Raw genomic sequence first — 23,904 nt, forward strand, 5'->3', positions numbered from 1 at the left:
GATACAGACTTCTAGGAGTTTCTAGAAGAGCAGTCTGAAAATATGCCTTAAAGGCATCATGGCCATTTACCCCCAGGTATTTTTCTTCTGTGAGTTTAGCCTAAAGAAGCAATTCAAAATAACACAAAAAACAAATGATGTTTGTAATAAAGGTGATTTTTAGCAACACTATTTGTAATAGCGGAATACTGGGAACGACCCATTTGCCAGCCTTTGGGGAATGGTTAGGTAAATCATGGTACGTTTACTCAGTGAAATTTTATGTAGACATTAAAAATGAAGACTCTAAAGAAAATTCACATATACATTTACATGTGTAAAATTGTTCATAAAATCAGTGAAAAGTGTAGCTCTGAGCTGTATGCTCACTTGATGACAAGTGGAAAATCTCAGCCTGCGTGTGGATAGAGATCAACGTGCAAGTAACTCTATAGAGTTTGGGTGATTAATTTTTTTGTGCATTTTTCTCTAAAGTTGGTCTGTTTACGTTGAGCCAGAGGGGGCAGCATTTTTTTTTCTATGACAATGTAGTTTTTGCTTCTTCCTAGTTAACACAGACACAGAAACTGCAGTGGTGAATGTCACGTATGCAACAAGGGAAGAAGCAAAAACGTAAGTGGATTTGGATTTATTTCCTTCTCAGTTTATTCTTCTTTTGTCCTTGAATTCCATTGAGCCTTGTGTTTACAAAGCTTTACTGAAAAGGTACAGATCTTTGATACGTCATTGGTGCTCCAGCGTGTTCATGCCAAGATGTATGCTTGCTGATCATACAGAGACTTGACCTGAGGGGTTCAGACAGTTAACACCCTCAGCTGCTACCTGAAAGGCTGGTGGTTCAAGTCCACTCAAAGCACCTTGGAAGAAAGACTTAGTGATCTACTTCCAAAAAATCAGCCATTGAAAACTCTGTGGAGCACAGTTCTACTCTGACACGCATGGCGTCTCCACGAGTCAGAATTGACTCCGCGGCAACTGGTTTACTGGTTTTACCTTGGTAAACGTTGAGCCCTGGCATCAAACCTGAGGTGGGAGCTGTGTCTTGACATGGTCAGAAATAGAGGGCACCAGCACTGTGACACCGTGTCCCCTGGACTCAACTTTGCCTGCCTCTTGGGGCACCTTCACCTGGAGCTTCCTCCGTGTGTTATGAAGGAAGAAGCATTAGTTCTTTTCACCCTGCATGTGTTGAATGAATGCTGAAACATGAGTTTCTCCTCTATGTGATTTTAAAAAGGGGCTGTGTTTCAGCGACGTCAGCTACAGGGAGAATCATCTGGGACGGTTGATCAAAGAGCGCCTGGCTTGGATTCTTTCCTCTCCTACCTCCATTCTCTTCCCGGTCCCCACGGCAGCATTGCTGCAGTGATCGCTTTGAGCTTGGCTGTTAACGGACTGGGGATTGAGGGTGGTGATGGTTGTCGTTTTCCTTTCTTTTGTTAAAAAAACAAGTTACTTTTTTAGGAGGTCCTGAAGCTGTCTGTCACATCATCAAACTAGAATCGTGGTCACATATGGTCATGCTTTACAGATGGGGCATAAGCTTGGTTATCGTCCCAGCATTGTAGTTTTATTTATTCCTCAAGGTTTCAACACACCTGATGACACATTCAGCCCCTTTTTTACACCTCTAGCTTTCAAAAGGAGCCCTGGTGGCACAGTGGTTAAGTGTTTGGCTACTAACCAAAAGGTTGGCAGTTTTGGCAGTTCAAGTCCACCAGCTGCTCCTTGGAAATCCTTTGGGGCAGTTCTACCCTGTCCTATAGGATTGCTATGAGTCAAAATCGACTCGACGGCAATGGGTTTAGTTTTCAAAAAGCTAATTATGCATTGAAGAAGGCAATAGTCCATTTATTGTTAATTTTTGCACACGTATGTGAGCAGGAGACCTTTTATGTGTTACCATTCTCTTGCCCTTCTTGAATTCAAAAGGTGCTGCTTTGTAATCAAGTCACAAACCCTAAGCATTTGCCCAACAGAACTGTGTTAATACTGCCAAAAACATGTGGGGGAAAATATCCCAATTCACATATAATTTAAAAAATGTAATAGTAGAATATAATTTATCCCCTATTAAATTGATAAAGATTTTACAATGATAGTGCTCTGTGCTTTTGAGGATTCAAGGAAGCAAATGCTCTCCTAAACTGCTCTGGGACAATACGGTGAGATCTTTCTAGAAGGCCATACCCTCTAACCATCCAGTTCTGTTAGGAATTTATCCCGTAGGCAAAGTCTTTGCAAAGATGCCCATGGCAACCCTGTTTGTGGTAGTGAAAGACTGGGCATAACACAGATATCTCACAATAGCAGATCATTTGCAAACATTTTGGTAAACCAAACAGAGTGTTTACCAGCCATTAAAAATTGTACTGCAGGATATTTAATGGCATGGAGCAATGTTTAAGAGTATTAATTTTTTTTTTAAGAAAAGAGGAGAAAATACTACGTATAATATTAATGCAGTTTTGTAGATAATATATTTATATTTAAGAAAGAAAGGATGGTTTGGAATGATTTTTTTTCTTATTTGTGTTTATCTCTTCCTCTGTTTTCAATAATTATATGTATTATGATTAAAATGAGGAAAAACAACAAAAACAAAAAAACGAAGAACCCAGGGCAGAAATAAGGAGAGTGCTGACACATTGTGGGGAATGCAACCAGTGTCATGGAGCATTTTATGTACAGACTCAAACGGGAAACTAATATGCTCTGTAAACTTTCACCTAAAGCACAATAAAAATTTGAAAAATTAATAAGTAGAATGAAATAAAGGCCTCCACCAGCCTGAGTCCAGTACAACTAGATGGTGTCCGGCTACGACCACTGACTGCTCTGACAGGGATCACAATAGAGGGTCCCGGACAGAGCTGGAGAAGAATGTAGAACAAAATTCTAACTCAAAAAGAAAGAACAGACTTGCTGGCCTGACAGAGACTGGAGCAACCCTGAGAGTATGGCCCCCGGACACCCTTTCAGCTCAGTAATGAGGTCACTCCTGATGTTCACCCTTCAGCCAAAGATTGGACAGACCCATGGAACAAAACAAAACTAAAGGGGCGTACCAGCCCAGGGGCAAAGACTAGAAGGCAGGAGGGAACCAGAAAGCTGGTAATAGGGAACCCAAGGTTGAGAAGGGAAAGTATTGATATGTTTTGGCATTGGTAACCAGTGTCATAAAACAATGTATGTACTAACTGTTTAATGAGAAGCTAGTTTGTTCTGTAAACCTTCACCTATAGTACAATAAAAAAAAATAGTAATAAATAAATGAAAAAAAAAAAGGAGTCTTAATTTTACACCAATATTTACAAGGAGTTTTTGCTTTGTTTTCTTTTTGACTGTTTTATTGTGTTTTAGGTGAAAGTTTACACAGCAAATTAGATTCCTATTCAACAATTCATACACAAATCTTTCTGTGACATTGGTTACAGTGCCCACTATATGCCAACGCTCTCACCATTTCTACCCAGCCTGCCCTGTTTCCATCCATCCAGTCTCCTTTGCCTTCTCATCTTGGTTTTTGTGTAAATATTGACTGTTAGATCTCGTACTGTTGTTTAAAGGAACACATCCCTCATGGGTACAATGAGTTTTTGGTGAGAGGAGTACGGTCTTGAGTGGTGAAAAACAGCAGAATGCAAAACTGTCTATCAGGGCTGCCTGTGCCTCTCATTGTTACTGCTTGTTTAATTGCTCACTGCACATTCTGAGGGGTCAGAGATGAGGTGGTGCCTGTCTTGCTCACCACTGTATCCTCAGTGCCTGGCAGGACACCCAGACACTTCATAAGCCAGAGTGAGTGAACCAGTCAGCCAACTGAGAGGGTCTCCCGTAATAATGTCTCAAACAAAGCTCTCCTGCCCTGGTGCGTTTCAGAGCCATCGAGAAGCTAAGCGGGCATCAGTTTGAGAACTACTCTTTCAAGATTTCCTACATCCCGGATGAAGAGGTGAGCTCCCCTTCGCCCCCTCAGCGAGCCCAGCGTGGGGACCACTCTTCCCGGGAGCAAGGCCACGCCCCTGGGGGCGCTTCTCAGGCCAGACAGATTGATTTCCCGCTGCGGATCCTGGTCCCCACCCAGTTTGTTGGTGCCATCATCGGAAAGGAGGGCTTGACCATAAAGAACATCACTAAGCAGACCCAGTCCCGGTACGTGCCTCCGGGGCTCCCTTTGCTTCCTTCTGAGGGGTCCCCCGCGTGCTGGCGGGTCTCGGCCACCGTTAGGTGCTATCGCTTGTGTCCGCAGAGGGGGGCTGTGCTGTGTGGGACAGTGGCTTCTTCAAACAGGACTAACAGACTAACATAAAGTTTTCACAGTGATGGCCAAAAGGTCATACGCTGAAAATCTCACGTTTCGTAAAAGAGAATACTAATGGTCTCACAGCCAAGAATGGTTCCTATAAGCTAACTAATGCTCGTGACTGCATCCCGGGCTATTTCTAAAACAGCAAAGGTATGGAACCTTAAAACCCACTTACCTTGGCTCTTACCTCTTCTCTTTAGTCAAAGACCAAGGTAGTCTCACAAATAGGTACATAAAAGAAGTGGATGAATCACTGCTATGCTGAAATAAAGCACATTGGCTTCTGCTCAGTTTTCTACCTGTTTAAGGAGACTGAACAAATAGTAGGGGTTGTGGTGGATAAAATGACTTGTGGAGCTGTTAATTCATGTGTGTTCGTAAGCCCGTCATAAGCATGGTGTAATGAAGAAAGCAAAGGATTGGAAAACGAAGACCCAAGTTCAGGCTCTACCACTTAATGGCTAGACGAGCTCGGAATGAAAAAAAAACGTTAACCTCTCTGAGCGTCCGTGGCTTCTTCTGTAAAAGAGGGGTTACTGTTTTGCTAGGATTATCATGAGAATGAGTTCAATTGGACAGACAGAATAAAATAATAAGAAAGCGTTTCATCTGCAAAGCACTGAATTACTGGCAGATACTAGCTATTTATATGTTTTTTTTAGCACATGTTATTCAGGTCGTGTAGTGGGTATCTCGTAACCTGAAAGGGAACGTGCTACTTTCTCCAAAGTGTCTGGGTTACCCCGCAAATAATAGACACTGCATGGGTGCGTCCCATGCCCCGGTTCATAATCACAGGCGTGAAATGATGGGAGTGTAGAAGCAGAGAGCAGAGAAGCGAAGAACTACCTGGCATTCCTTTTGATTTTAAAATCAGCCCTTTCTTTCCCTCCATGTTTGACTCATGGGGAAAGTGATTTTTATTTATTTGTACGTCACTTTGTCCCCCAGAATTGTTAAAGGTTACTTGAAAAAGTACAGGTTGTTTCCTGAAGTATGTGGCCCATATTTTAGAAGTAGGCCAAAGACTTAGCTCTGAGCTTTCTAGCAGCCAGAGTCAAAAGGGGTACAATCAGTGATGTGGTTTTGAAAGTTGACAAAAACAAGTAGGGTCACAACTACCTGAAGGAGCCTGATAAAGTCATCAAGCTTTTTCACCATTAGTTTTAAGAGCCTGGAGGAAGGCAGGCTGCCAGTGAAAGGAAACCAGAAATTCAGAGAGGCCAAGAGTGGGTATACCTCTGCCTTCTCTCCACACCCAGATACATAAAGCTTGTTTGGATTTGGCGTTTGGATTTGGAGTATCATACGGCTTTTAAAAGCTGCAGTCAGTTCAGAGGCTGGCACTATGATGATGAGCGGTATTAGCCTTCTCACCTTACCTTTCACCTCTACGATCATTTAAAGGCCACACGAAATACTTCATTTACCAAACTAGCTTCATTACCAAGCTGGCTTGGTGCCTTGTCCCCCAGTATTCCCATAAGAACCATTCCTTTCTAAATGGAGCTGCAAAGAATTAAAGTTTGGCACGAGAGCCCTGCGCTGCTTGCTGTCTTCTTGGAGAATGGTATTATTGGTTGCAAACATGCTCGCAGCTAGCAACGCTTCCATGTCTGTGTCCTTGCTGTAAGTCAGCTGGTGCCTCGCTTTCTTGGGACTAGAGTCCTGTCCGAGGTGGCATGCTTATGGCTCCTGATTCTTTTCCTACAGGGTAGACATCCATAGAAAGGAGAACTCTGGGGCTGCAGAGAAGCCTGTCACCATCCATGCCACCCCAGAGGGTACTTCAGAAGCATGTCGCATGATTCTTGAAATCATGCAGAAAGAGGCTGATGAGACCAAACTGTAAGTTTTCATGCAAGGCCCCCAGATCACTCAACAGAGAGTAAGAGTAGGGCCTCGCTCATTTAACCCAAGCAAATTGTTAAAAGCTATAAATGTATTACTTGGTAAAGGGGACAGGGGAAGGACTGTGTGAAAGAAATTTGTTCCCAAGGAGAAGACACTGGAAAATTGATCTTTGGCAGTTATGATTTGGCTGTTCCTGCACTGTGTGTTTCTGTTGGCAATCCTGACACTTCCGTCACCCACTGGTAGTGGCTTTTGATAAGAGTGGATAGACCCACGCTGTCCATTAGAAATTCCTGTGGTGGAAACGTTCTGTCTACCCTGTCCAGTACAGTAGCTGCTAGCCACATGGTGCTCTTGAACACTTGAAATGTGACTAGTGCAACTGAGGAACTGAATTTTTTATTTTATTTAATTTTATTGCTGGTGTTGTTAGTTGCCTTGGAGTCAATTCCAACTCCTGGTGACCCCACGTGTGTAGAGTAGAGCTGCACCATAGGGTTTTCAAGGCTGTAACTTTTCAGAAGCAGATCGTCAAGCCTTACTTCCAATGCACCTGTGGGTGTGTTTGAACCGCCAACTTTTCGGTTAGTAGTCCAGCACTTATCCATTGTGCCGTCCAGGGAACCCTTATTTAACTTTAATTAATGTAAACTTACATAGCCATATGTGGCTAACTGCTGCCATATTGGACAGTGTAGGTATAGAAAGTACATTGTCATCAAAACCATCATTTACTGTTCCAGAGAAGGTTTACCACTATGCTTCTAAGCCATTTGCACTCTTTGAAAATTGGGTTATATTTCCTTGAGTAGCAGAAACCAGTTTCCAAGTGATTCCTCGATTCTTCTTCCTTTTTTTTTCTTCTCTCTCTCTCCCCCCTTTTCTTTTATGAAATATTTCTTAGGATTCCACAGAGTAATGAGTACTATACTAATTGCCGTGGTAAATACAGTTCTTACTAAACCAATTGACTTTGTATTATAAACGAATTATGAACAAATGGCAGTGGAATAGACAAGACAATAAAAAGACTCTGTCAGTTTGGCAAAATCTGTTTGTGGTCGGTGGTGGCAGTTTTCTAGAGAAGTAGTGAGGGGTGAATCGAATATAAAGTTAATTTGGTGAATAATGTCAAATAAGAGCATTCCAAAGCCAAGAAGATGGAATAAAAAAAAAAAAAAAAACAACTTGTCGAGGAGTCGATTCCAACTCATAGCAACGCTATAGTACAGAGTAGAACTGCCCCATAGGATTTCCGAGGAGCGGCTGGTGGATTCGAACTGCTGACCTTTTGGTTAGCAGCCAAGCTTTTAATCACTGCATCACCAGGGCCCCAAAGAAGATGGAAGTAGTCCTTAAAAGAAAAACATTGCAAATCTATTCTCAGATTTCATAAGGATCTCTAACCTTTCACTTAGGACTGATTTCCTCTAAGTGGGGTATTTGGAATCCCCCAAATGCTGTGGCTTAATTTGAGGAAGCTCTTCTGCCATTCAAGTTATTGAGAACTTTATTAAATAACTCCACCCGTGATCCTTCTACCTAGGTATAAGCAGCCTACAATAGTCTAAATAATGACAAAGACTGATTTATAAGTTGTTTTTTTTAAGTATTCATGTAGAACCAATAAAAAGTTTGGATAGCTTTTGAAATAAACTTTTCTGAGTGCCCACACTGTGCTGAGGACTGAGATTACAGCCAGGACGAAGACCAAGTCCCTGCTTTCATGAGGCTCACGCAGTTAAAGATATACAACCATGACTTAGGCTGAGTCCCTGCTTTCATAGGGCTTACACAGTGGAAGATACACAACCATGAGTAAGATGGAGTCTCTGTTTTCCTGGGGCTCACACAGTGGGAGATATACAACCACGACTAAGAATGAGTCCCTGCTTTCATGGGGCTCACACAGTGGGAGATACATTCATTAAACAAAGAGTTACACCAATAAGTAATTAAGTACAGCTATATTTTTATATATATATATATATTTTTTTTTATGAGAAGTGCTGGGAGCCCTGGTGGCGCAGTGGTTAAGAGCTTGGCTGCTAACCAAAAGGTTGGCAATTTGAATCCACCAGCTGCTCCTTGGAAACCCTATGGGGCAGTTCTATTCTGTGTATAAGGTGGCTATGAGTCAGAATCGACTCAGTGGCACTGGATTTGTTTGTTTTTTTAATGAGAAGTACAACAGTGGAAAGTTGCAGTGTCCAATGACTGCATGTAACTGGGACTGTCATCAAGTTTTTTAGAGGGACAAGAGGGGACTTGGGTGTTTCAGAGATGGCCTTCCTGTGTAAGTGACATTTTAGCAAGACCTGAGGGATGAGTAGGAGGTGGAAGATGTAGAAGAAGAGGCATCTTGAAAGCTTAAACTTCTTTTTATTCATTTACTAAACATTTATTGAGCATCAACTGTGTGCCAGGCACTGTTCTGTGAGCCAGGAACTCAGCTATGAACACAGCAGACAAGAATCCCTGCCCTCCCGGTAGCTAGGCTCTAGTGGCATTTCTTCAAGCATCCTGTTTATTTTGAGGTGGCAGTAATGTGTCTGTTAGATGCTTTGGGTCTCAAGCAACAGAAAACACAAAAGTGGCTTAAGCAATAAGAAACAATTATTATGTCAAGGAACAAGTCCTAAGGTAGAGTGACCCCAGGGTTGGTTGAATACCATCCTCAGAATGCCTGATGTTCACTCCCCTGGTGATGACAAGATGGTAACGGCAATTTCAAACGTCGGGTCCCCACACAAAAATATTCAAAAGTCGAAAGAGAGTCTGTCACTTTTTTTTTTTACCCTTTTTTTTAAGACAAAAGCTTTCTGAGGCCACCCAACAGACTTCTCATATCTCATTGGCCAGATTTGCAAGACTCACTTCCTGTCTGACACTGGCAAGAGAGCAGAATTACCAGGATTTGGTGTATAATCAAAATTCATGAGCTTCCATTAGAAGAAAGAAGGCAGAGTGTAATGGCTCCTGGAAAGAACCACTGTTCCCACCTTAAGTGTTAAATTGTTGTTTTTTTGTTTCGCTTTTTAGAGCAGAAGAGATCCCTTTGAAAATCTTGGCCCACAATGGCTTGGTTGGAAGACTTATTGGAAAAGAAGGCAGGAACTTGAAGAAAATTGAACACGAGACAGGGACCAAGATAACAATTTCATCGTAAGCCACACATTCGGATTAACTCAGCCAAATAATGGAGAATTTTAGTGTCTTGGTATACTCAACCCCTTAGTCTGCTTTCCCCTAAAATGAGAACATAATCAAAGTGATGTAGTACTTGCCAGTCAGACATTTTCCACTACGAGTATGACTCAAGTCACTTAGTAAGATTTCAGATAAGAAGGCAGGTGTTCAACACCACAGTGTGTTATGAGGGAATCCAAGACTTGTTCGTGATTGTTCTGGAATTTTATTTTTCCCATAGAAAAAGGACATTTGTTTTTCTTTTTCCCGTTGGTCAGCTTGCAGGATCTTAGCATATACAACCCTGAAAGGACCATCACTGTGAAGGGTACAGTCGAGGCCTGCGCCACTGCCGAAATAGAGATTATGAAGAAGCTGCGTGAGGCCTTTGAAAACGACATGCTGGCGGTTAATGTAAGTGCCCCATGGTTTCTTCTCCAGTGGTTTTCAAAAGAGATTCCAGGCAAAATCCAAGCTTTTCTAGGAGTAATTGTGATTCAGCTGTTGAGGAGGCTCTTTAGAATTTAAAAAACAAAAACAAAAAACCAAACCCCAACTCATAGTGGCCCTATAGGACAGAGTAGAATTGCCCCATAGAGTTTCCAGTGAGCAGCTGGCAGATTCAGACTGCCCACCTTTTGGTTAGCAACCAAGCTCTTAACCGCTTCACCACCAGGGCTCCACCTTTAGGATCCACACGTTGCCGTTCAGTTGATTCCGACTCAAAGCAACTCTGTCGGACAGGGTAGAACCGCCCCATAGAGTTTCCAAGGAGCGGCTGGAGGATTTGAACTGCCAATCTTTTGGTTAGGAGCTGAACTCTTAACCACTACACCACCAGGGTTTCCACCCTTAGAATGGAGGTGCAGAATTATCCCTGAGTTCTTGGGTTAAGGGCTTTAACACAATCAGGAAACCAAACTAGCGAATTATGATAAATGCACTGGACAAAATTTTATGCAGTCACGGAAAATGATAATGTTGATGATCTGCAGAATGAGGAAGTGCTTATGATACAAGGTTAACTAAGAAGAGCAGTATATAAAAGTTTATGTAACTAAGGTTACAGTTATATAAAATACTATAGGTCAAAATGGCTGGAAGGCTGCATGCAAAAACAAAAATAGCTAACGTGCTAAGAAAGTGGGATTTTTTTCTACTGTCCAAACTTTTCGTAAAATTGTGATTGTTCTTCTATGATATCGTCCTATGACTTTTTAAATCTTAAAAATATGTTATTTTAAAGTTCGTTTCTTCTCTTGTTTGCTGATTTGCACTTTTAGATTGCCCAATAAATGTCACCAACCACCTGATCTCTCCCCAGTACTTGTAGCTGACTGGTTTGGGTTTGTCCTTCCTGTTATTGCCGCCTGGTCCCTGCTTTTTAACAGAGAGACATCAGCCTGTCATTCAAAACCCTTAAAAATATTTGTCCATCAGCAAAGCCCAAGTTCAGCTCAGAGAAGTAAATTTTTTGATTTTTTACTATAATGATTTTCTAACATATACAGAAATGGAAAGGGTACTGCAATAAGCCCTCATATGCCCATAATCCAGTTGCAAGAGTTATCAACTCCTGGCCTATTTTGTTTCATCTGAACCCTTATCCACTTCTCCACTGTCCTTGGATGACCTTGAAGCAAATCCCAGACCTGGTAACGTTTCGTAAATTTTGACCAAGGAATAAAATTTGACCAAGAGCTTTCTGTAAGCTAAACCCTAGCTGCCTCACTGTAGCACCGTTCACAGCATCCTCCTCCTCAGCTCAGTGCTCTTCCTCCACCTCACCCAGCCCCACCTCTGTAGCCCCCACCTCCATAGCCCCCACTTCACACAGCCCACAACTCACACAGCCCACACACACACAGCCACACCTCACACAGCACACAGCCACACCTCACACAGCCCCCACCTCACGCAGCCCCCACTTCACACAGCCCACACCCACACAGCCACACCTCACACAGCCCATATCGCACACAGCCACACCTCACACAGCACACACCACCACCACAGCCCACACCTCACACAGCCACACCTCACACAGACCACACCCACACAGCCACACCTTACACAGCCCCCACCTCACACAGCCTACACCTCCACAGCCATACCTCACACAGCCCACACCCCACCCACACAGCCCCCACCTCACACAGCCCCCACCTCACCCAGCCCACACCTCACCCAGCCCACACCTCACCCAGCCCACACCTTCATAGCCACATCTCACACAGCACCACCACAGCCCACACTGCGTGATTATTACATGCAGGATGAGGGGAGGTGGAAGAGGAGACTCCAGTGTGACCCTGTCCCCCTGTTTGGGAATATCTGTCTGTGGAAGTATCATTCAGTGACCTTATTTTCCTCTAGTGGGCCCTCGATATCTTGAGAAACATCACTTTCTCTGAACTCCGGTAAAGCTGTAAAGGGGTGTGTGCTCCAGACCTCTTCACCTGACCAGATCACTTAGATTTGTTTATGTCTGTACCAGAGTTGTGCACTTGTCAATGACTAACAGAATCACTGCATCTTGTGTCTCAAATAGAGTAAAGGTTAAGGATCCTAGCTCTGCGTTTCCCAGTGTTATGAAAGAATGTTAGTTACTGAGTGACCCTGGTCACAGATTAAAAAAAAAAAAAAGTTAGAGAACTGTTTAGTGTTCAGGAAGGCAAAGCTGGGGCAGGCTGGACGTGGGCCAGGGGGTGGGGGGTGATTGTATCACTCTGCCTCTTAGGGGCTGCGTAAGTAAAACACCCCAGCCTGTGTGAGCCTCCTGGTGTTTAAATGTGAAATAAGCCAACAAGTGAAATGATCAGAAACCCGAAGTTTTGAACCATCCGGAACCTGGTTAATGGGATTTACATATGTGGTGTCTTAGAGAAGGGTTTATCTTTCCCTGCATAGAGCTAGAAGGAACCAAATTTGTTTTAAACTTATTCAACAAATATTTATTGAGAACTAACTGGTGGCACAGTGGTTAAAAGCTTGGCTGCTAGCCAAAAGGTCAGCAGTTGGAATCCACCAGCCACCCCTTGGAAACCCTATGGGGCAGCTGTACCCTGTCCTATAGGGTCGCCATGGGTCCAGGTCAACTCAACGGCAGCAGGTGTGGTTTGGGCTAAGTACTCGGCACTGAGAACACAGCACTAAGTAAGACGGTCTCTGTGCACAAGGAAATTGTGTTCTAGAGGGGAAAGAGAGGATTAAACAGGCAATCCAAATACGTGTGATGAGTGTTGCTTTAAGAAAACACAGGAATATTAGGAAAGCAGCAAAGGGCACTTGAGCTGAGACCTTTGGGGCGAGAGAAGGCCCCCCTGGGCAAGGTGACACCTAAGCTCAGGTAAAACCCACGGGGTGAGTAGAATGTAGCCAGGTGAGGAGGGAGAGGAGGGCACTTTTTGCAGGGCAGACGTTGTGGGTGAGGCCCCAGAGGTGGGAGGGTGTGCAGGGTATTTGGAGAGATGGAGTGGGCAGGATGTGGATGAGGGGTTAGCAAGAGAAAGATTCCCCAGAAGAGCCTTGTTGGCCATGTTGAGATGTGTAGACTTCCCCAAGGGTGGCAGAGAAGCTTTGGAGGAAGGCCAGGATCAGGTGGAGGTTTACAGCCTCCCAGCACCTAGGGGGTGGGGGGTGAGGCCAGGGCAAGACTGATGAGGAGATGATGGTGCTGGTCTGACAAGAGGTGGCGGTTGACCAAGGCAAATGGCGCCTCTCTGGTCTCCTCCCCTCATCTTCTTTCTCCCTTTCTGTCCCCAGCAACAAGCCAATCTGATCCCAGGGTTGAACCTCAGTGCACTTGGCATCTTTTCAACAGGACTGTCTGTACTGCCTCCACCAGCAGGGCCCCGGGGAGCTCCACCCGCCCCCCCTTACCACCCTTTTGCTGTAAGTAGCTCAGCATTCGGAGGTTCGAGCATGCTCAGGGCACCTCCAGGGAGTAGCATTGCTCTGCTCTGTTGAATTGGGGCTATGGCTTTAATCTGTAGCCTGTGCTTTTTGGTGACGTAGGATGAGGCCAACATTCCTTAGGACTTTCTTCGGTTGGGCAGATCAATATTAGTCAGCCAGCCTCTGAAATGTGTGCTCTTAAACACGGTATATGTCATATCTAGGAACGGAAGAACAATTAGCAAATTCATCAACTAGAAGCCTGTTTACTGTTGAAGGAAAAAAAGAAAGGATCTGTTAGCTCAAATAAGAACCTGTGCCTTCTTGAGTGTTGTTGGGCATTTATTAAAATCCTAGGGAGCCTGGTGATCCTTGGGATGTAAGCAATTCCCACACATGTCTACACCTCAAACACATGTTTTATTAATAGGTGGTTTTTACTATACATAATAAACGCCTAGCACAAGGCCTGGCATTTAATAGCTTCTCAATATGTTTTTATTATTTAAATCATAACTAACAACAATTCACATTATTCGAGATCAGTACTTTACCAAATTGGGGTCCAGGCTACTTGACAGCTTTTTTTTTTTCATTCCTAATTCTTCTCTGGAAACTCTGGTCGCATGGTGGTGGTTAAAAGCTACAGCTGCTAACCCAAAAGTCGGCAGTTCAAATCCACCAGGTGCTCTTTGGAAACCCTATAGGCAGAGGAGACTCTGAAACTTGCTCTTGAGCATCGAGCAGCTAAAGCAAAAGGAAGAATTGATGAAGTAAAAGAACGGAACAGAAGATTTCAAAGGGCCTCTTTAGAAGACAGAGTAAAGTATTATAATGACACGTGCAAAGAGCTGGAGATGGAAAACCAAAAGGGAAGAACACGCTCGGTGTTTCTAAAGCTGAAAGAACTGAAGAAAAAATTCAAGCCTTGAGTTGCAATAGTGAAGGATTCCATGGGGAAAATATTAAACGACGCAGGAAGCATCAAAAGAAGATGGAAGGAATACACAGAGTCATTATACCAAAAAGAATTAGTTGATATTCAACCATTTCAAGAGGTGGCATATGATCAGGAACCGATGGTACTGAAGAAGGAAGTCCAAGCTACTCTAGAGGCATTGGCGAAAAACAAGGCTCCAGGAATTGATGGAATATCAGTTGAGATGTTTCAACAAATGGATGCAGCACTGGAGGTGCTCACTCGTCTATGCCAAGAAATATGGAAGACAGCTTCCTGGCCAACTGCCTGGAAGAGATCCATATTTATGCCTATTCCCAAGAAAGGTGATCCAGCCGAATGTGAATAGAACAATATCATTAATACCACATGCAAGCAAAATTTTGCTGAAGATCATTCAAAAACGGCTGCAGCAGTATATCGACAGGGAACTGCCAGAAATTCAGGCCAGTTTCAGAAGAGGACGCAGAACCAGGGATATCATTGCTGATGTCAGATGGATCCTGGCTGAAAGCAGAGAATACCAGAAGGATGTTTACCTGTGCTTTATTGACTATGCAAAGGCATTCGACTGTGTGGATCATAACAAACTATGGATAACACTGCGAAGAATGGGAATTCCAGAACACTTAATTGTGCTCATGAGGAACCTTTACAGAGATCAAGAGGCAGTTGTTCGGACAGAACAAGGGGATACCGATTGGTTTAAAGTCAGGAAGGGCGTGCGTCAGGGTTGTATTCTTTCACCATACCTATTTAATCTGTATGCTGAACAAATAATATGAGAAGCTGGACTATATGAAGAAGAACAGGGCATCAGGGCTGGAGGAAGACTCATTAACAACCTGCATTATGCAGATGACACAACCTTGCTTGCTGAAAGTGAAGAGGACTTGAAGCACTTCCTAGTGAAGATCAAAGACCACAGCCTTCAGTATGGATTACACCTCAACATAAAGGAAACAAAAATCCTCACAAGTGGACCAGTGAGCAACATCATGAAAAAGGGAGAAAAGATTGAAGTTGTCGAGGATTTCATTTTACTTGGATCCACAATCAATAGCCATGGAAGCAGCAGTCAAGAAATCAAAAGACACATCGCATTGGGCAAATCTGCTGCAAAGGACCTCTTCAAAGTGTTGAAGAGCAAAGATGTGACCCTGAAGACTAAGGTGCGCCTGACCCAAGCCATGGTATTTTCAATCACATCATTTGCATGTGAAAGCTGGACAATGAATAAGGAAGACCGAAGAAGAGTTGACGCCTTTGAATTGTGGTGTTGGCAAAGAATATTGAATATACCGTGGACTGCCAAAAGAATGAACAAATCTCTCTTGGAAAAAGTGCAGCCAGAATGCTCCTTAGAGGCGAGGATGGCGAGACTATGTCTTACATACTTTGGACATGTTGTCCGGAGGGATCGGTCTCTGGAGAAGGACATCATGCTTGGCAAAGTACAGGGTCAGTGGGAAAGAGGAAGACTCTCAACCAGGTGGATTGACACAGTGACTGCAACAATGAGCTCAAGCATAACAACGATCGTAAGGATGGCGCAGGACTGGGCAGTGTTTCCTTCTGTTGTGCATAGGGTCACTATGAGTCGGAACCGACTCGACGGCATCTAAAACAACAACAACATGGGGCAGCTCTACTCTGTCCTGTAGGGTCACTATGAGTCAGAATCGACTCGACAGCAATGGATGGATAGAATTCTTCTCCACACATATTGCTTATTTTTAAGCAAACTTGATTTTCCCCCATGTTTGTGCTGTTTAAAGGGAAGGAGTCAAGTGAGTGGACCTTACCTGAGCCACTCCTTTCTTTTGAGAGGTGGTCTCTGGTGCAGGCATTGCATCCTGTGAATCCCCAGTAGCTCTGTGGGTTTTCTGCAGAGAGGCAGGGTGGACCTACTATGCCATTCTGCCTATAAAGTACAGACGGCAATTAGATGGCACCCACATTCTGAGTCACCAATACATATGTACTCGTTCTGCAGTCTTGTTCATGTATGGATCTTCCAAGTCAATTCTAAATCTCTCCATTTCTTTAGAGTTGTACACATTTTCCTTTAAACTAAAGGACTGAGCCCAGCTCTGAGCGTGCGGCAGAGGGAGCTAGAGATGTGCAAGAGGAATCATGGCAGCTGTTAGAGTCTCGTGGCTGCTCCAAGGAGCAAGGACAGCTATGAGAGATGCACGTCCCCACATCTCTGCTCTAAGACTTGAGTCTGGCCCAGCTCAGTATACGTAAATGGCACTGAAAACCAAAAACCAAAACCCGTTGCCATCTAGTTGCCGTTGCCATTTCAGAGTAGAACTGCCTCAGTAGGGCTTTTCCAAGGAGCAGCTGGTGGACTCAAACTGCCAAACTATTGGTTAGCAGCCGTAGCTCTTAACCACTGTACCACCGGGGCTCCAAATGGCTCTGGGATACGCCTCATTTCTTGGGAGAGAGGCCATACATGGTGCCCCACAGAAGCTAATCTCAAAATCCAGGCCACCCTCAACCTAGATAATGTGAAGTTGTTGTTGGGTGTCATCGAGTCAATTCTGACTCATAGCCAGCCCATGTGACAGAGTAGAACTGCCCCATAGGGTTTTCATGGTTCTTTACAGGTGCAGATAGTCGGGTTTTCTCCCACAGAGCCACTGGGTAGGTTTGAACTGACAACCTTTTGGTTAGCAGCTGAGCACTTAACTGTTTGTGCCACGAGATCTCCTTTAACATAAAGTAGTTGGGGAAAAAGCATAATAAAATAGACCACTTCTAAAATTGATCATCTACAATAAACTACAATAGGGGTCAGCAAACTACAACCCAAGGGCCAAATCCAGCCCACTACCTATGTAAATAAAGTGTGGTTGGAACACAGCCCCACCACTTATTTACATGTTGTTTATTTTTGCTTTCCTGCTGCAACGGCAGAGTTGAACAGATGCCGCAGTGACCATTTGGTCCCCAAAGCCTCAAGTATTTGCTGTTTGGCCTTTAACAGAAAAACTTGATTCCCGATTCCTGAGCTAAAACAAGAGGAGACATTTCCATGCTATGGCAGAATATTTTCTAAACTTGAAAATGGGTTTTTGCAGTTGGAAAACTTAACTCTGAGATTTTGGTTAAAATAATAGAATAACCATTTTACTGACATAGGTAGTTGTACTTTATAAAATCGTGGGCCTCGGCTCAGATGTCCTTTCCTCCACGAGCCTTCCAGGACCACCCCAGCTAAAGTGGCCATCCCTCCTGTCATCGCTGCAGCTGCCTTTCCTCACTCATCCTATTCCTCTCTTCCACAACATGTCTCTGAAATTCTCTTTAGTGTCTTCCTCCCCAGGTGTTATGGATTGATTTGTACCCTCCAAAGATATGTGTTGTCAATCTAACCCCTATACCTGTGGATGTGATCCCCTTTGGAATAGGGTTTTCTTTGTTTTGTTAATGAGGCAACATGCAGTGTAGGGTGTGTACTAAACCAATCACTTTTGAGATAGAAAAGAGCAGATTCAGCACAGAAGCCAGCAAGCACAAATGGGGGGAGACAGATGCCACGTGGAGATCACCAAGGAACTGAGGACCAGAAGCTGAAGAGAGACAAGGACCTTCCCTTAGGGCCAACAGAGAGAGAAAGCGTGCCCCTAGAGCTGGTGTCCTGAATTGGGACTTCTAGCCTTCTAATAGAAAATACTGAAGTTGTTAAGGACTTCCTTTTACTTGGATCCACGATTAATGCAGTTAGGAAATCAAATGACATATTGCGTTGGGCAAATCTGCTGTAAAAGACCTCTTTTAAGTGTTAAAAAGCAAAGATACCACTTGGAGGACTAACGTGTGCCTAACCCAACCCATGGTGTTTTCAATCGCCTCATATCCAAGTGAAAGCTGGACAATGAATAAGGAGGACCGAAGAAGAATTGATGCCTTTGAATTACGGTGTTGGCTGTTGGCGAAGAATAGCAAATATACCATAGACTGCCAGAAGAATGAACATACCTGCCTTGGACGAAGTACAGCCAGGATGCTCCTTGGGAGCCAGGATGGTGAGACTCTGTCTCACATTCTTTGGCCATGTTATCAGGAGGGACTAGTCCCTGGAGAAGGACATTATGATTGGTAAATCAACCAAAACCAAAACCAAACCCACTGCCGTCGAGTCGATTCCGACTCATAGTGACCCTATAGGACAGAGTAGAACTGCCCCATAGAATTTCCAAGGAGCGCCTGGTGGATTCGAACTGCCGACCTCTTGGTTAGCAGCTGTAGCACTTAACCACTACGCCACCAGGGTTTCCTGGTAAATTAAAGGGTCAGCAAAAAAGAGGAAAACCCTCAACGAGACGGATTGATACAGTGGCTGCAACAATGGACTCAAACATAGCAACGACTGTGAGGATGGCACAGGACTGGGTGGTGTTTTGTTTTGTTATACATGGAGTCATCATAAGTCGGAACTAACTTGGTGGCACCTGACAACAGCTGTGAGAAAATAAATTGGTTTGTGAAAACCACCCACGTGTGGTGTTCGTGTTGCAGCAGTGCTAAGAAACTAAGACATCAGTGGAATGGAAGCTCCATGACAGCGAGGACCTTTTCTCTTACTCACTGTGGCCCCAGGGCCTAGAACAATACTTTGTCCATAAAGAGACTGAAGTGCCCTTTGAATATGTGAATGAGCACTTGGCTGAACCCTAACAGCAGTATTATAAGATGTAGATACGATATCTGTCAACTTGTGGATGAGGCTCAAAAGGTGAAATAAAGTATTCCAACTCACAGAGCTAGTGATTCTGACTCTGATCTTCTGACTTCAAGACCACCTTCAGTCCGCGAAGGCTGATGGCAGAGCCTCTGCTAGGAAAGGGCTCCAGGATTCTTTCCCTACAACAGTTTTCCAGCCGTGATTCTTGAATAAAAAGAGGAGTGTGAGATTTGTCACTTTTATTCTTTTACAGCCAATTCAAAAAATCTCTCCCCTACCCCAAGTGGTAGGTCTAAATTTTATACAGTGTTCACGTTGGGAGTATTCAAACCCAGCACAGGAGCCACACTGTGGCCTGTGTATTCCCGGCCTCCCGTGAGTTTTTGTGCAGGAAGGGCAGTCACAGTTCCAAAGAATTTGTTCAGCTGTGGGGGCTGAAGGACAGCTCTCCAGGCAAGAAGACAGCACAAGTGCCCTTTACCCGGGGTAGAACTATGTCTGGCTAGAAGAGCTGCAGAAATTCCCTACCACCCTCCACGGCCCAGGACAGTCCCCAGGACAGGTACCTACACAGAGAAGGGTCTGGAGCCAATGCTCTCCCTAGGGAATCCTCAAGAAGGAGCTCCTCACCCAGCTTCCTTCAGGACAAGAGTTGGCCAAGAGAAATGCTGATCTCGTAGCTCCCTCTTCTGGGCATGAGGTGTCACTGCAGCCTCTTTCCAAGTCGAGGGCGGAGGCTCACACTACAGCGATCAGTGTCCAGTTTACGCAGAGCTTGGTCCCCAGCAAGTGCTGTGGGTACCTGGAGCTCCCCGGGGGCAGCCTCCCACAGTGTTCACATCTCTGCCTTCTTCTCCGAGTCCAGAAGCCCACTCTCCAAGCTCCAGAGAGGAACAGTTTGATTTCATCCGTAATGAGTCACAAGGCAAAGTTGGTGCCAGGATGTGCAGGGCGTGCGTGTTACCGTGAGATTTGCTCACAGACCCTCAAATGAAAGCAGGTCCCGGACTCCACGCTCATCTGTCTCTGGTAGCTGTTGAAACTGTCTTCCTGGGAGTTGTCTTGCATTGCCCGGAGGGATTGGTTCCATCTTGGACCACACCCCCCCCCTGTTTTCCTGCAGAGTACCTGTTTTTCCCCAAACAACGTGCACGTTATACTTTTTTGCCAACCGTGCAACCCCCTTGTGCGTTATTTTCCTAGGCGCCCTGTGTGCGTTATATGTGTGGGCGCATTATTTGCAAAAACACGGCAACGGCAGTATTTGCTTGGCCTTACGTAAAGCACAGTTAGCCAGACTTAGCTGACTTGTCAGAGTCCTGCCCATAAGAATATATAAAAGCAGACATATTCCTGTCTCACAGGGTGATCGTGAGGATTAAAAGAGTTTATGAATACATATAAAAGATCTACCTACAGTGCCCGATAACCAAAACCAAAGCCCACTGCCGTCGAGTCGATTCCGACTCATAGCGACCCTATAGGACAGAGTAGAACTGCCCCATAGAGTGTCCAAGGAGCGCCCGGCGGATTCAAACTGCTGACCTTTTGGTTAGCAGCTGTAGCACTTAACCACTACGCCACCAGGGTTTCCCTGATACACAGTAGGTATTAGATAAAAAGGCAGCTATTTTTTTTCCACGCAGGAGATCTGGGTTCAATCCTCAGCCAGTGCAGCTCATGTGTAGTCACCACCCATCTGTCAGGGGAGGCTTGTGAGTTGCTATGATGCTGAACAGGTTTCAGCAGAGCTTCTAGACCAAGGTGGGCTAGGAAGAAAGGCCTGGCAATCCACTTCTGAAAATCAGCCAGTGAAAACCCTGTGGCTCACCATGGCGTTTCGTCCCGTTGCGACATGGTGTCGCCGTGAGTGGGGATGCCGACCAACAACAGCTAGCAACAACAACATTTTAAAATTCTTTATTTTCCTGACAGCCCTGTTTTCTTCTGTCCACATCCGTCTACCTGCTCCCTGCCGCCTCCATATACATTTATTCGTTTATCTTCTTTCGCTCCTCTTCCAATCTCTTTTTCTTTCTCTCCATTCCTTCTCTAATTCTCTGATGGAGTTGGCTAATCTGACTTCCCAAGAGTGCATTTGCTTGTTCTCAGTAACTGTTGGATATGGTCCCAGTACCCTCTGTGCCTTTTAACCCAAACTCACAGTTCTCCAGAAAATAGAACGCACAGCCCTGCCACTCTACTGGGTGCAGGTTGAGAGAGAGAGAGAAAGTGTGTGTGTGTGTGTGTGGGTGGGTGGGTGGGTGCAGAAGTGTGTGCATGTGTGAGTGCACATGTGTGTGTGCTTTCACTCTGATGGTAAGTTCATTAGGAAGCCAAAAGCCTGGCCCAGCTTAGGAATGGTCAGCACTCCCCCAGGGGGGAGCTGTGACAAGGTGCTGCTTTGCCACGCACTCAGTGCTCCACAGGAGAAAAGTGGAAGTGAGGGCTGAGATGCAAAGGGACTGGTCTGTAGACACCAGAGTGGGCTCAGGTGATGGTGCAGAGAGCCTTGTGGCATGTGGGAAATCTGCCTCATGGGAGCTGGTTGACAGCCCCTGACAGACCCGCCAACTGACTACTGTTTCTGTCCTGCTGCAGACCCACTCCGGATACTTCTCCAGCCTGTACCCCCCTCACCAGTTCGGCCCGTTCCCGCATCATCATTCTGTAAGTGCCCTGCTATTCAGCCTCATCTGCCCCTTTCCCCCTCCTGTGGCTGGCATCTCACGATCCTTCGTGGACTGACATCACCTCTGCCAGCACCACTGAATGTGTGTTCCGGCTTTTGTGGCTCTGGGCCAGCCTGGGAGGACACAATGCACAGCACCCATCCACCACACTACCCAGAACTTAAGTGCACCTGAGGTTTTCAGAGGGCTGGTGCTGTTCCCGTTGGACATTCCTGCTCATCACATCGCAGGAATGTGGCAGGAAACGGGTGCAAACCAGTGATCAAAAAGTCACAGTAGGAGGCATTGTTGGAGTAATGAGCAAAGTTTTCAAAGAAGCTCTTTTTCTTTTTTTAATTTTTATTGTGCTTTAAGTGAAAGTTTACAAATCAAGTCAGTCTCATACAAAAGTTTATACACACCTTGTTATATACTCCTAATTGTTCTCCCACTAATGAGACAGTACACTCATTACCTCCACTCTCTCTTTTCGAGTACATTCGGCCAGCTTCTGACCCCCTCCGCCCTCCCCTCTCCCCTCTAGACATAGTCTCTTGAGTCTACTTGATCCAAGAAGCTCACTCTTCACCAGCATCTTTTTCTATCCCATTGTCCAGTCCAGTCCCTGTCTGAAGAGTTGGCTTCAGGAATGGTTCCTGTCTTGGGTTAACAGAAGGTCTGGGGACCATGACCACCGGGCTCCTTCTAGTCTCAGTCAGACCATTAAGTCTGGTCTTTTTACAAGAATTTGGAGTCTGCATCCCACTGCTCTCCTGCTCCCTCAGGGGTTCTGTTGTGTTCCCTGTCAGGGCAGTCATCAGTTGCAGCCGGGCACCATCTAGTTCTTCTGGTCTCAGGCTGATGTAGTCTTTGGTCTGTGTGGCCCTTTCTGAGTCTTGGGCTCATAATTACCTTGTGTCTTTGGTGTTCTTCATTCTCCTTTGTTCCAGGTGGGTTGAGACCAACTGATGCAACTTAGATGGCTGCTTGCTAGCGGTTAAGCCCAGACACCACTCTCCAAAGTGGGAGGCAGAATGTTATCTTAATAGATTTTATTACTGCCAATTGACTTAGATGTCACCTGAAACCATGGTCCCCAAACCCCTGCCCCTGCTACACTGGCCTTCAGAGCATTCAGTTTATTCAGGAGACTGCTTTGCTTTGGTTTAGTCCAGTTGTGCTGACCTTTCCCTTCACCTAAAATAGTTCTTATTTACTATCTAATAGTGAAAACCCCTCTCCCTCCCTCCCTGCCTCCCCCTTCTCGTAACCATCAAAGAATATTTTCTTCTCTGTTTAAACTATTTCTCGAGTCCTTATAATAGTGGTCTTATACAATATTTGTCCTTTTGCAACTGACTAATTTCACTCAGCATAATGCCTTCCAGATTCCTCCATGTTACGAAATGTTTCACAGATTCCTCACTGTTCTTCATCAATGCATAGTATTCCATTGTATTGAATATACCATAATTTATTTATCCATTGATGGGCACCTTGGTTGTTTCCATCTTTTTGCTATTGTAAACAGTGCTACAGTGAACATGGGTATGCATATATCTGTTCGTGTAAAGGCTCTTACTTCTCTCTGATATATTCCAAGGAGTAGGATTGCCAAAGGAGCTTTTTGAACAAAGTCTAGAAAATGAGGTCATGTTATTCCCACAGAGCTCCTATGGCAATACCCCTGGTGGATTTACCCAAGAGTCCTCTCCCTTTCCTCACAGGGTCCCAGTAGGGTGGCTCGTCTGTGTCTTTTTTTTTTTTAAACATTTTATTGTGTTTTTGGTGAAAGCTTACACAGGAAATTAGTTTCTGTACATATTGTTCAGTGACATTGCTATTCTTCACAATATATCAGCATTCTCATTTCTGTTTTGGTTATTCTGTTTCCATTCATCTAGCTTCCCTGTCTCCCCTAGCCTTCCCGTCTTTGGTCTAGGGTAAATGTTTACCATTTGGTTCCGTCTAGACGATTATTTTGAGGAGCACAGTACTTATGGGTGATATTTATCTTGTGGGCTAATTTGTCATTTGGCTGATAGGTGACCTCTGGGAGTGGTTTGAGTTCCAAGTTTAAAGAGTATCTCAGGGTGATAGTCTCAGGGGTTCATCTAGTCCCTGCCATTCCAGTAAGTCTGGTCTTTTAAGGAATTTGAGCTCTGTTCTACATTTTTCTCCCACTCTATTCCGGACCATCTATTGAGTCCCCAGTCCGAACAGTCGGTAGTGGTAGCTGGGCAGCATTTAGTTCTTCAAGTGGGTGATGTCATTGATTGTGTAGACTGTTGGTTCTGTAGACTGGTTTCTTCTCTGAGTCTTTGGTTTC

General features: G+C 44.7%; 1 protein-coding gene across 2 annotated transcripts in view; it reads left to right on the forward strand.

The window, feature by feature from the left end:
- The window catches only part of IGF2BP2 (insulin like growth factor 2 mRNA binding protein 2), a 200,778-nt gene that overhangs the window by 160,035 nt on the left and 16,839 nt on the right, over positions 1–23,904 (forward strand). The window contains exons 5-11 of one of the 2 annotated variants that reach the window (XM_049880921.1): positions 549–612; positions 3,883–4,155; positions 6,023–6,157; positions 9,206–9,328; positions 9,631–9,766; positions 13,118–13,246; positions 21,505–21,573. In XM_049880921.1, the coding sequence (XP_049736878.1) occupies positions 549–612; positions 3,883–4,155; positions 6,023–6,157; positions 9,206–9,328; positions 9,631–9,766; positions 13,118–13,246; positions 21,505–21,573 (929 nt within the window). The remainder of the gene's footprint in view (positions 1–548; positions 613–3,882; positions 4,156–6,022; positions 6,158–9,205; positions 9,329–9,630; positions 9,767–13,117; positions 13,247–21,504; positions 21,574–23,904) is intronic. The other variant, XM_049880929.1, reaches the window with a different exon arrangement.

The sequence above is a fragment of the Elephas maximus genome, chromosome 1, assembly GCF_024166365.1.
Source record: "Elephas maximus indicus isolate mEleMax1 chromosome 1, mEleMax1 primary haplotype, whole genome shotgun sequence".
Classification (NCBI taxonomy): domain Eukaryota; kingdom Metazoa; phylum Chordata; class Mammalia; order Proboscidea; family Elephantidae; genus Elephas; species Elephas maximus.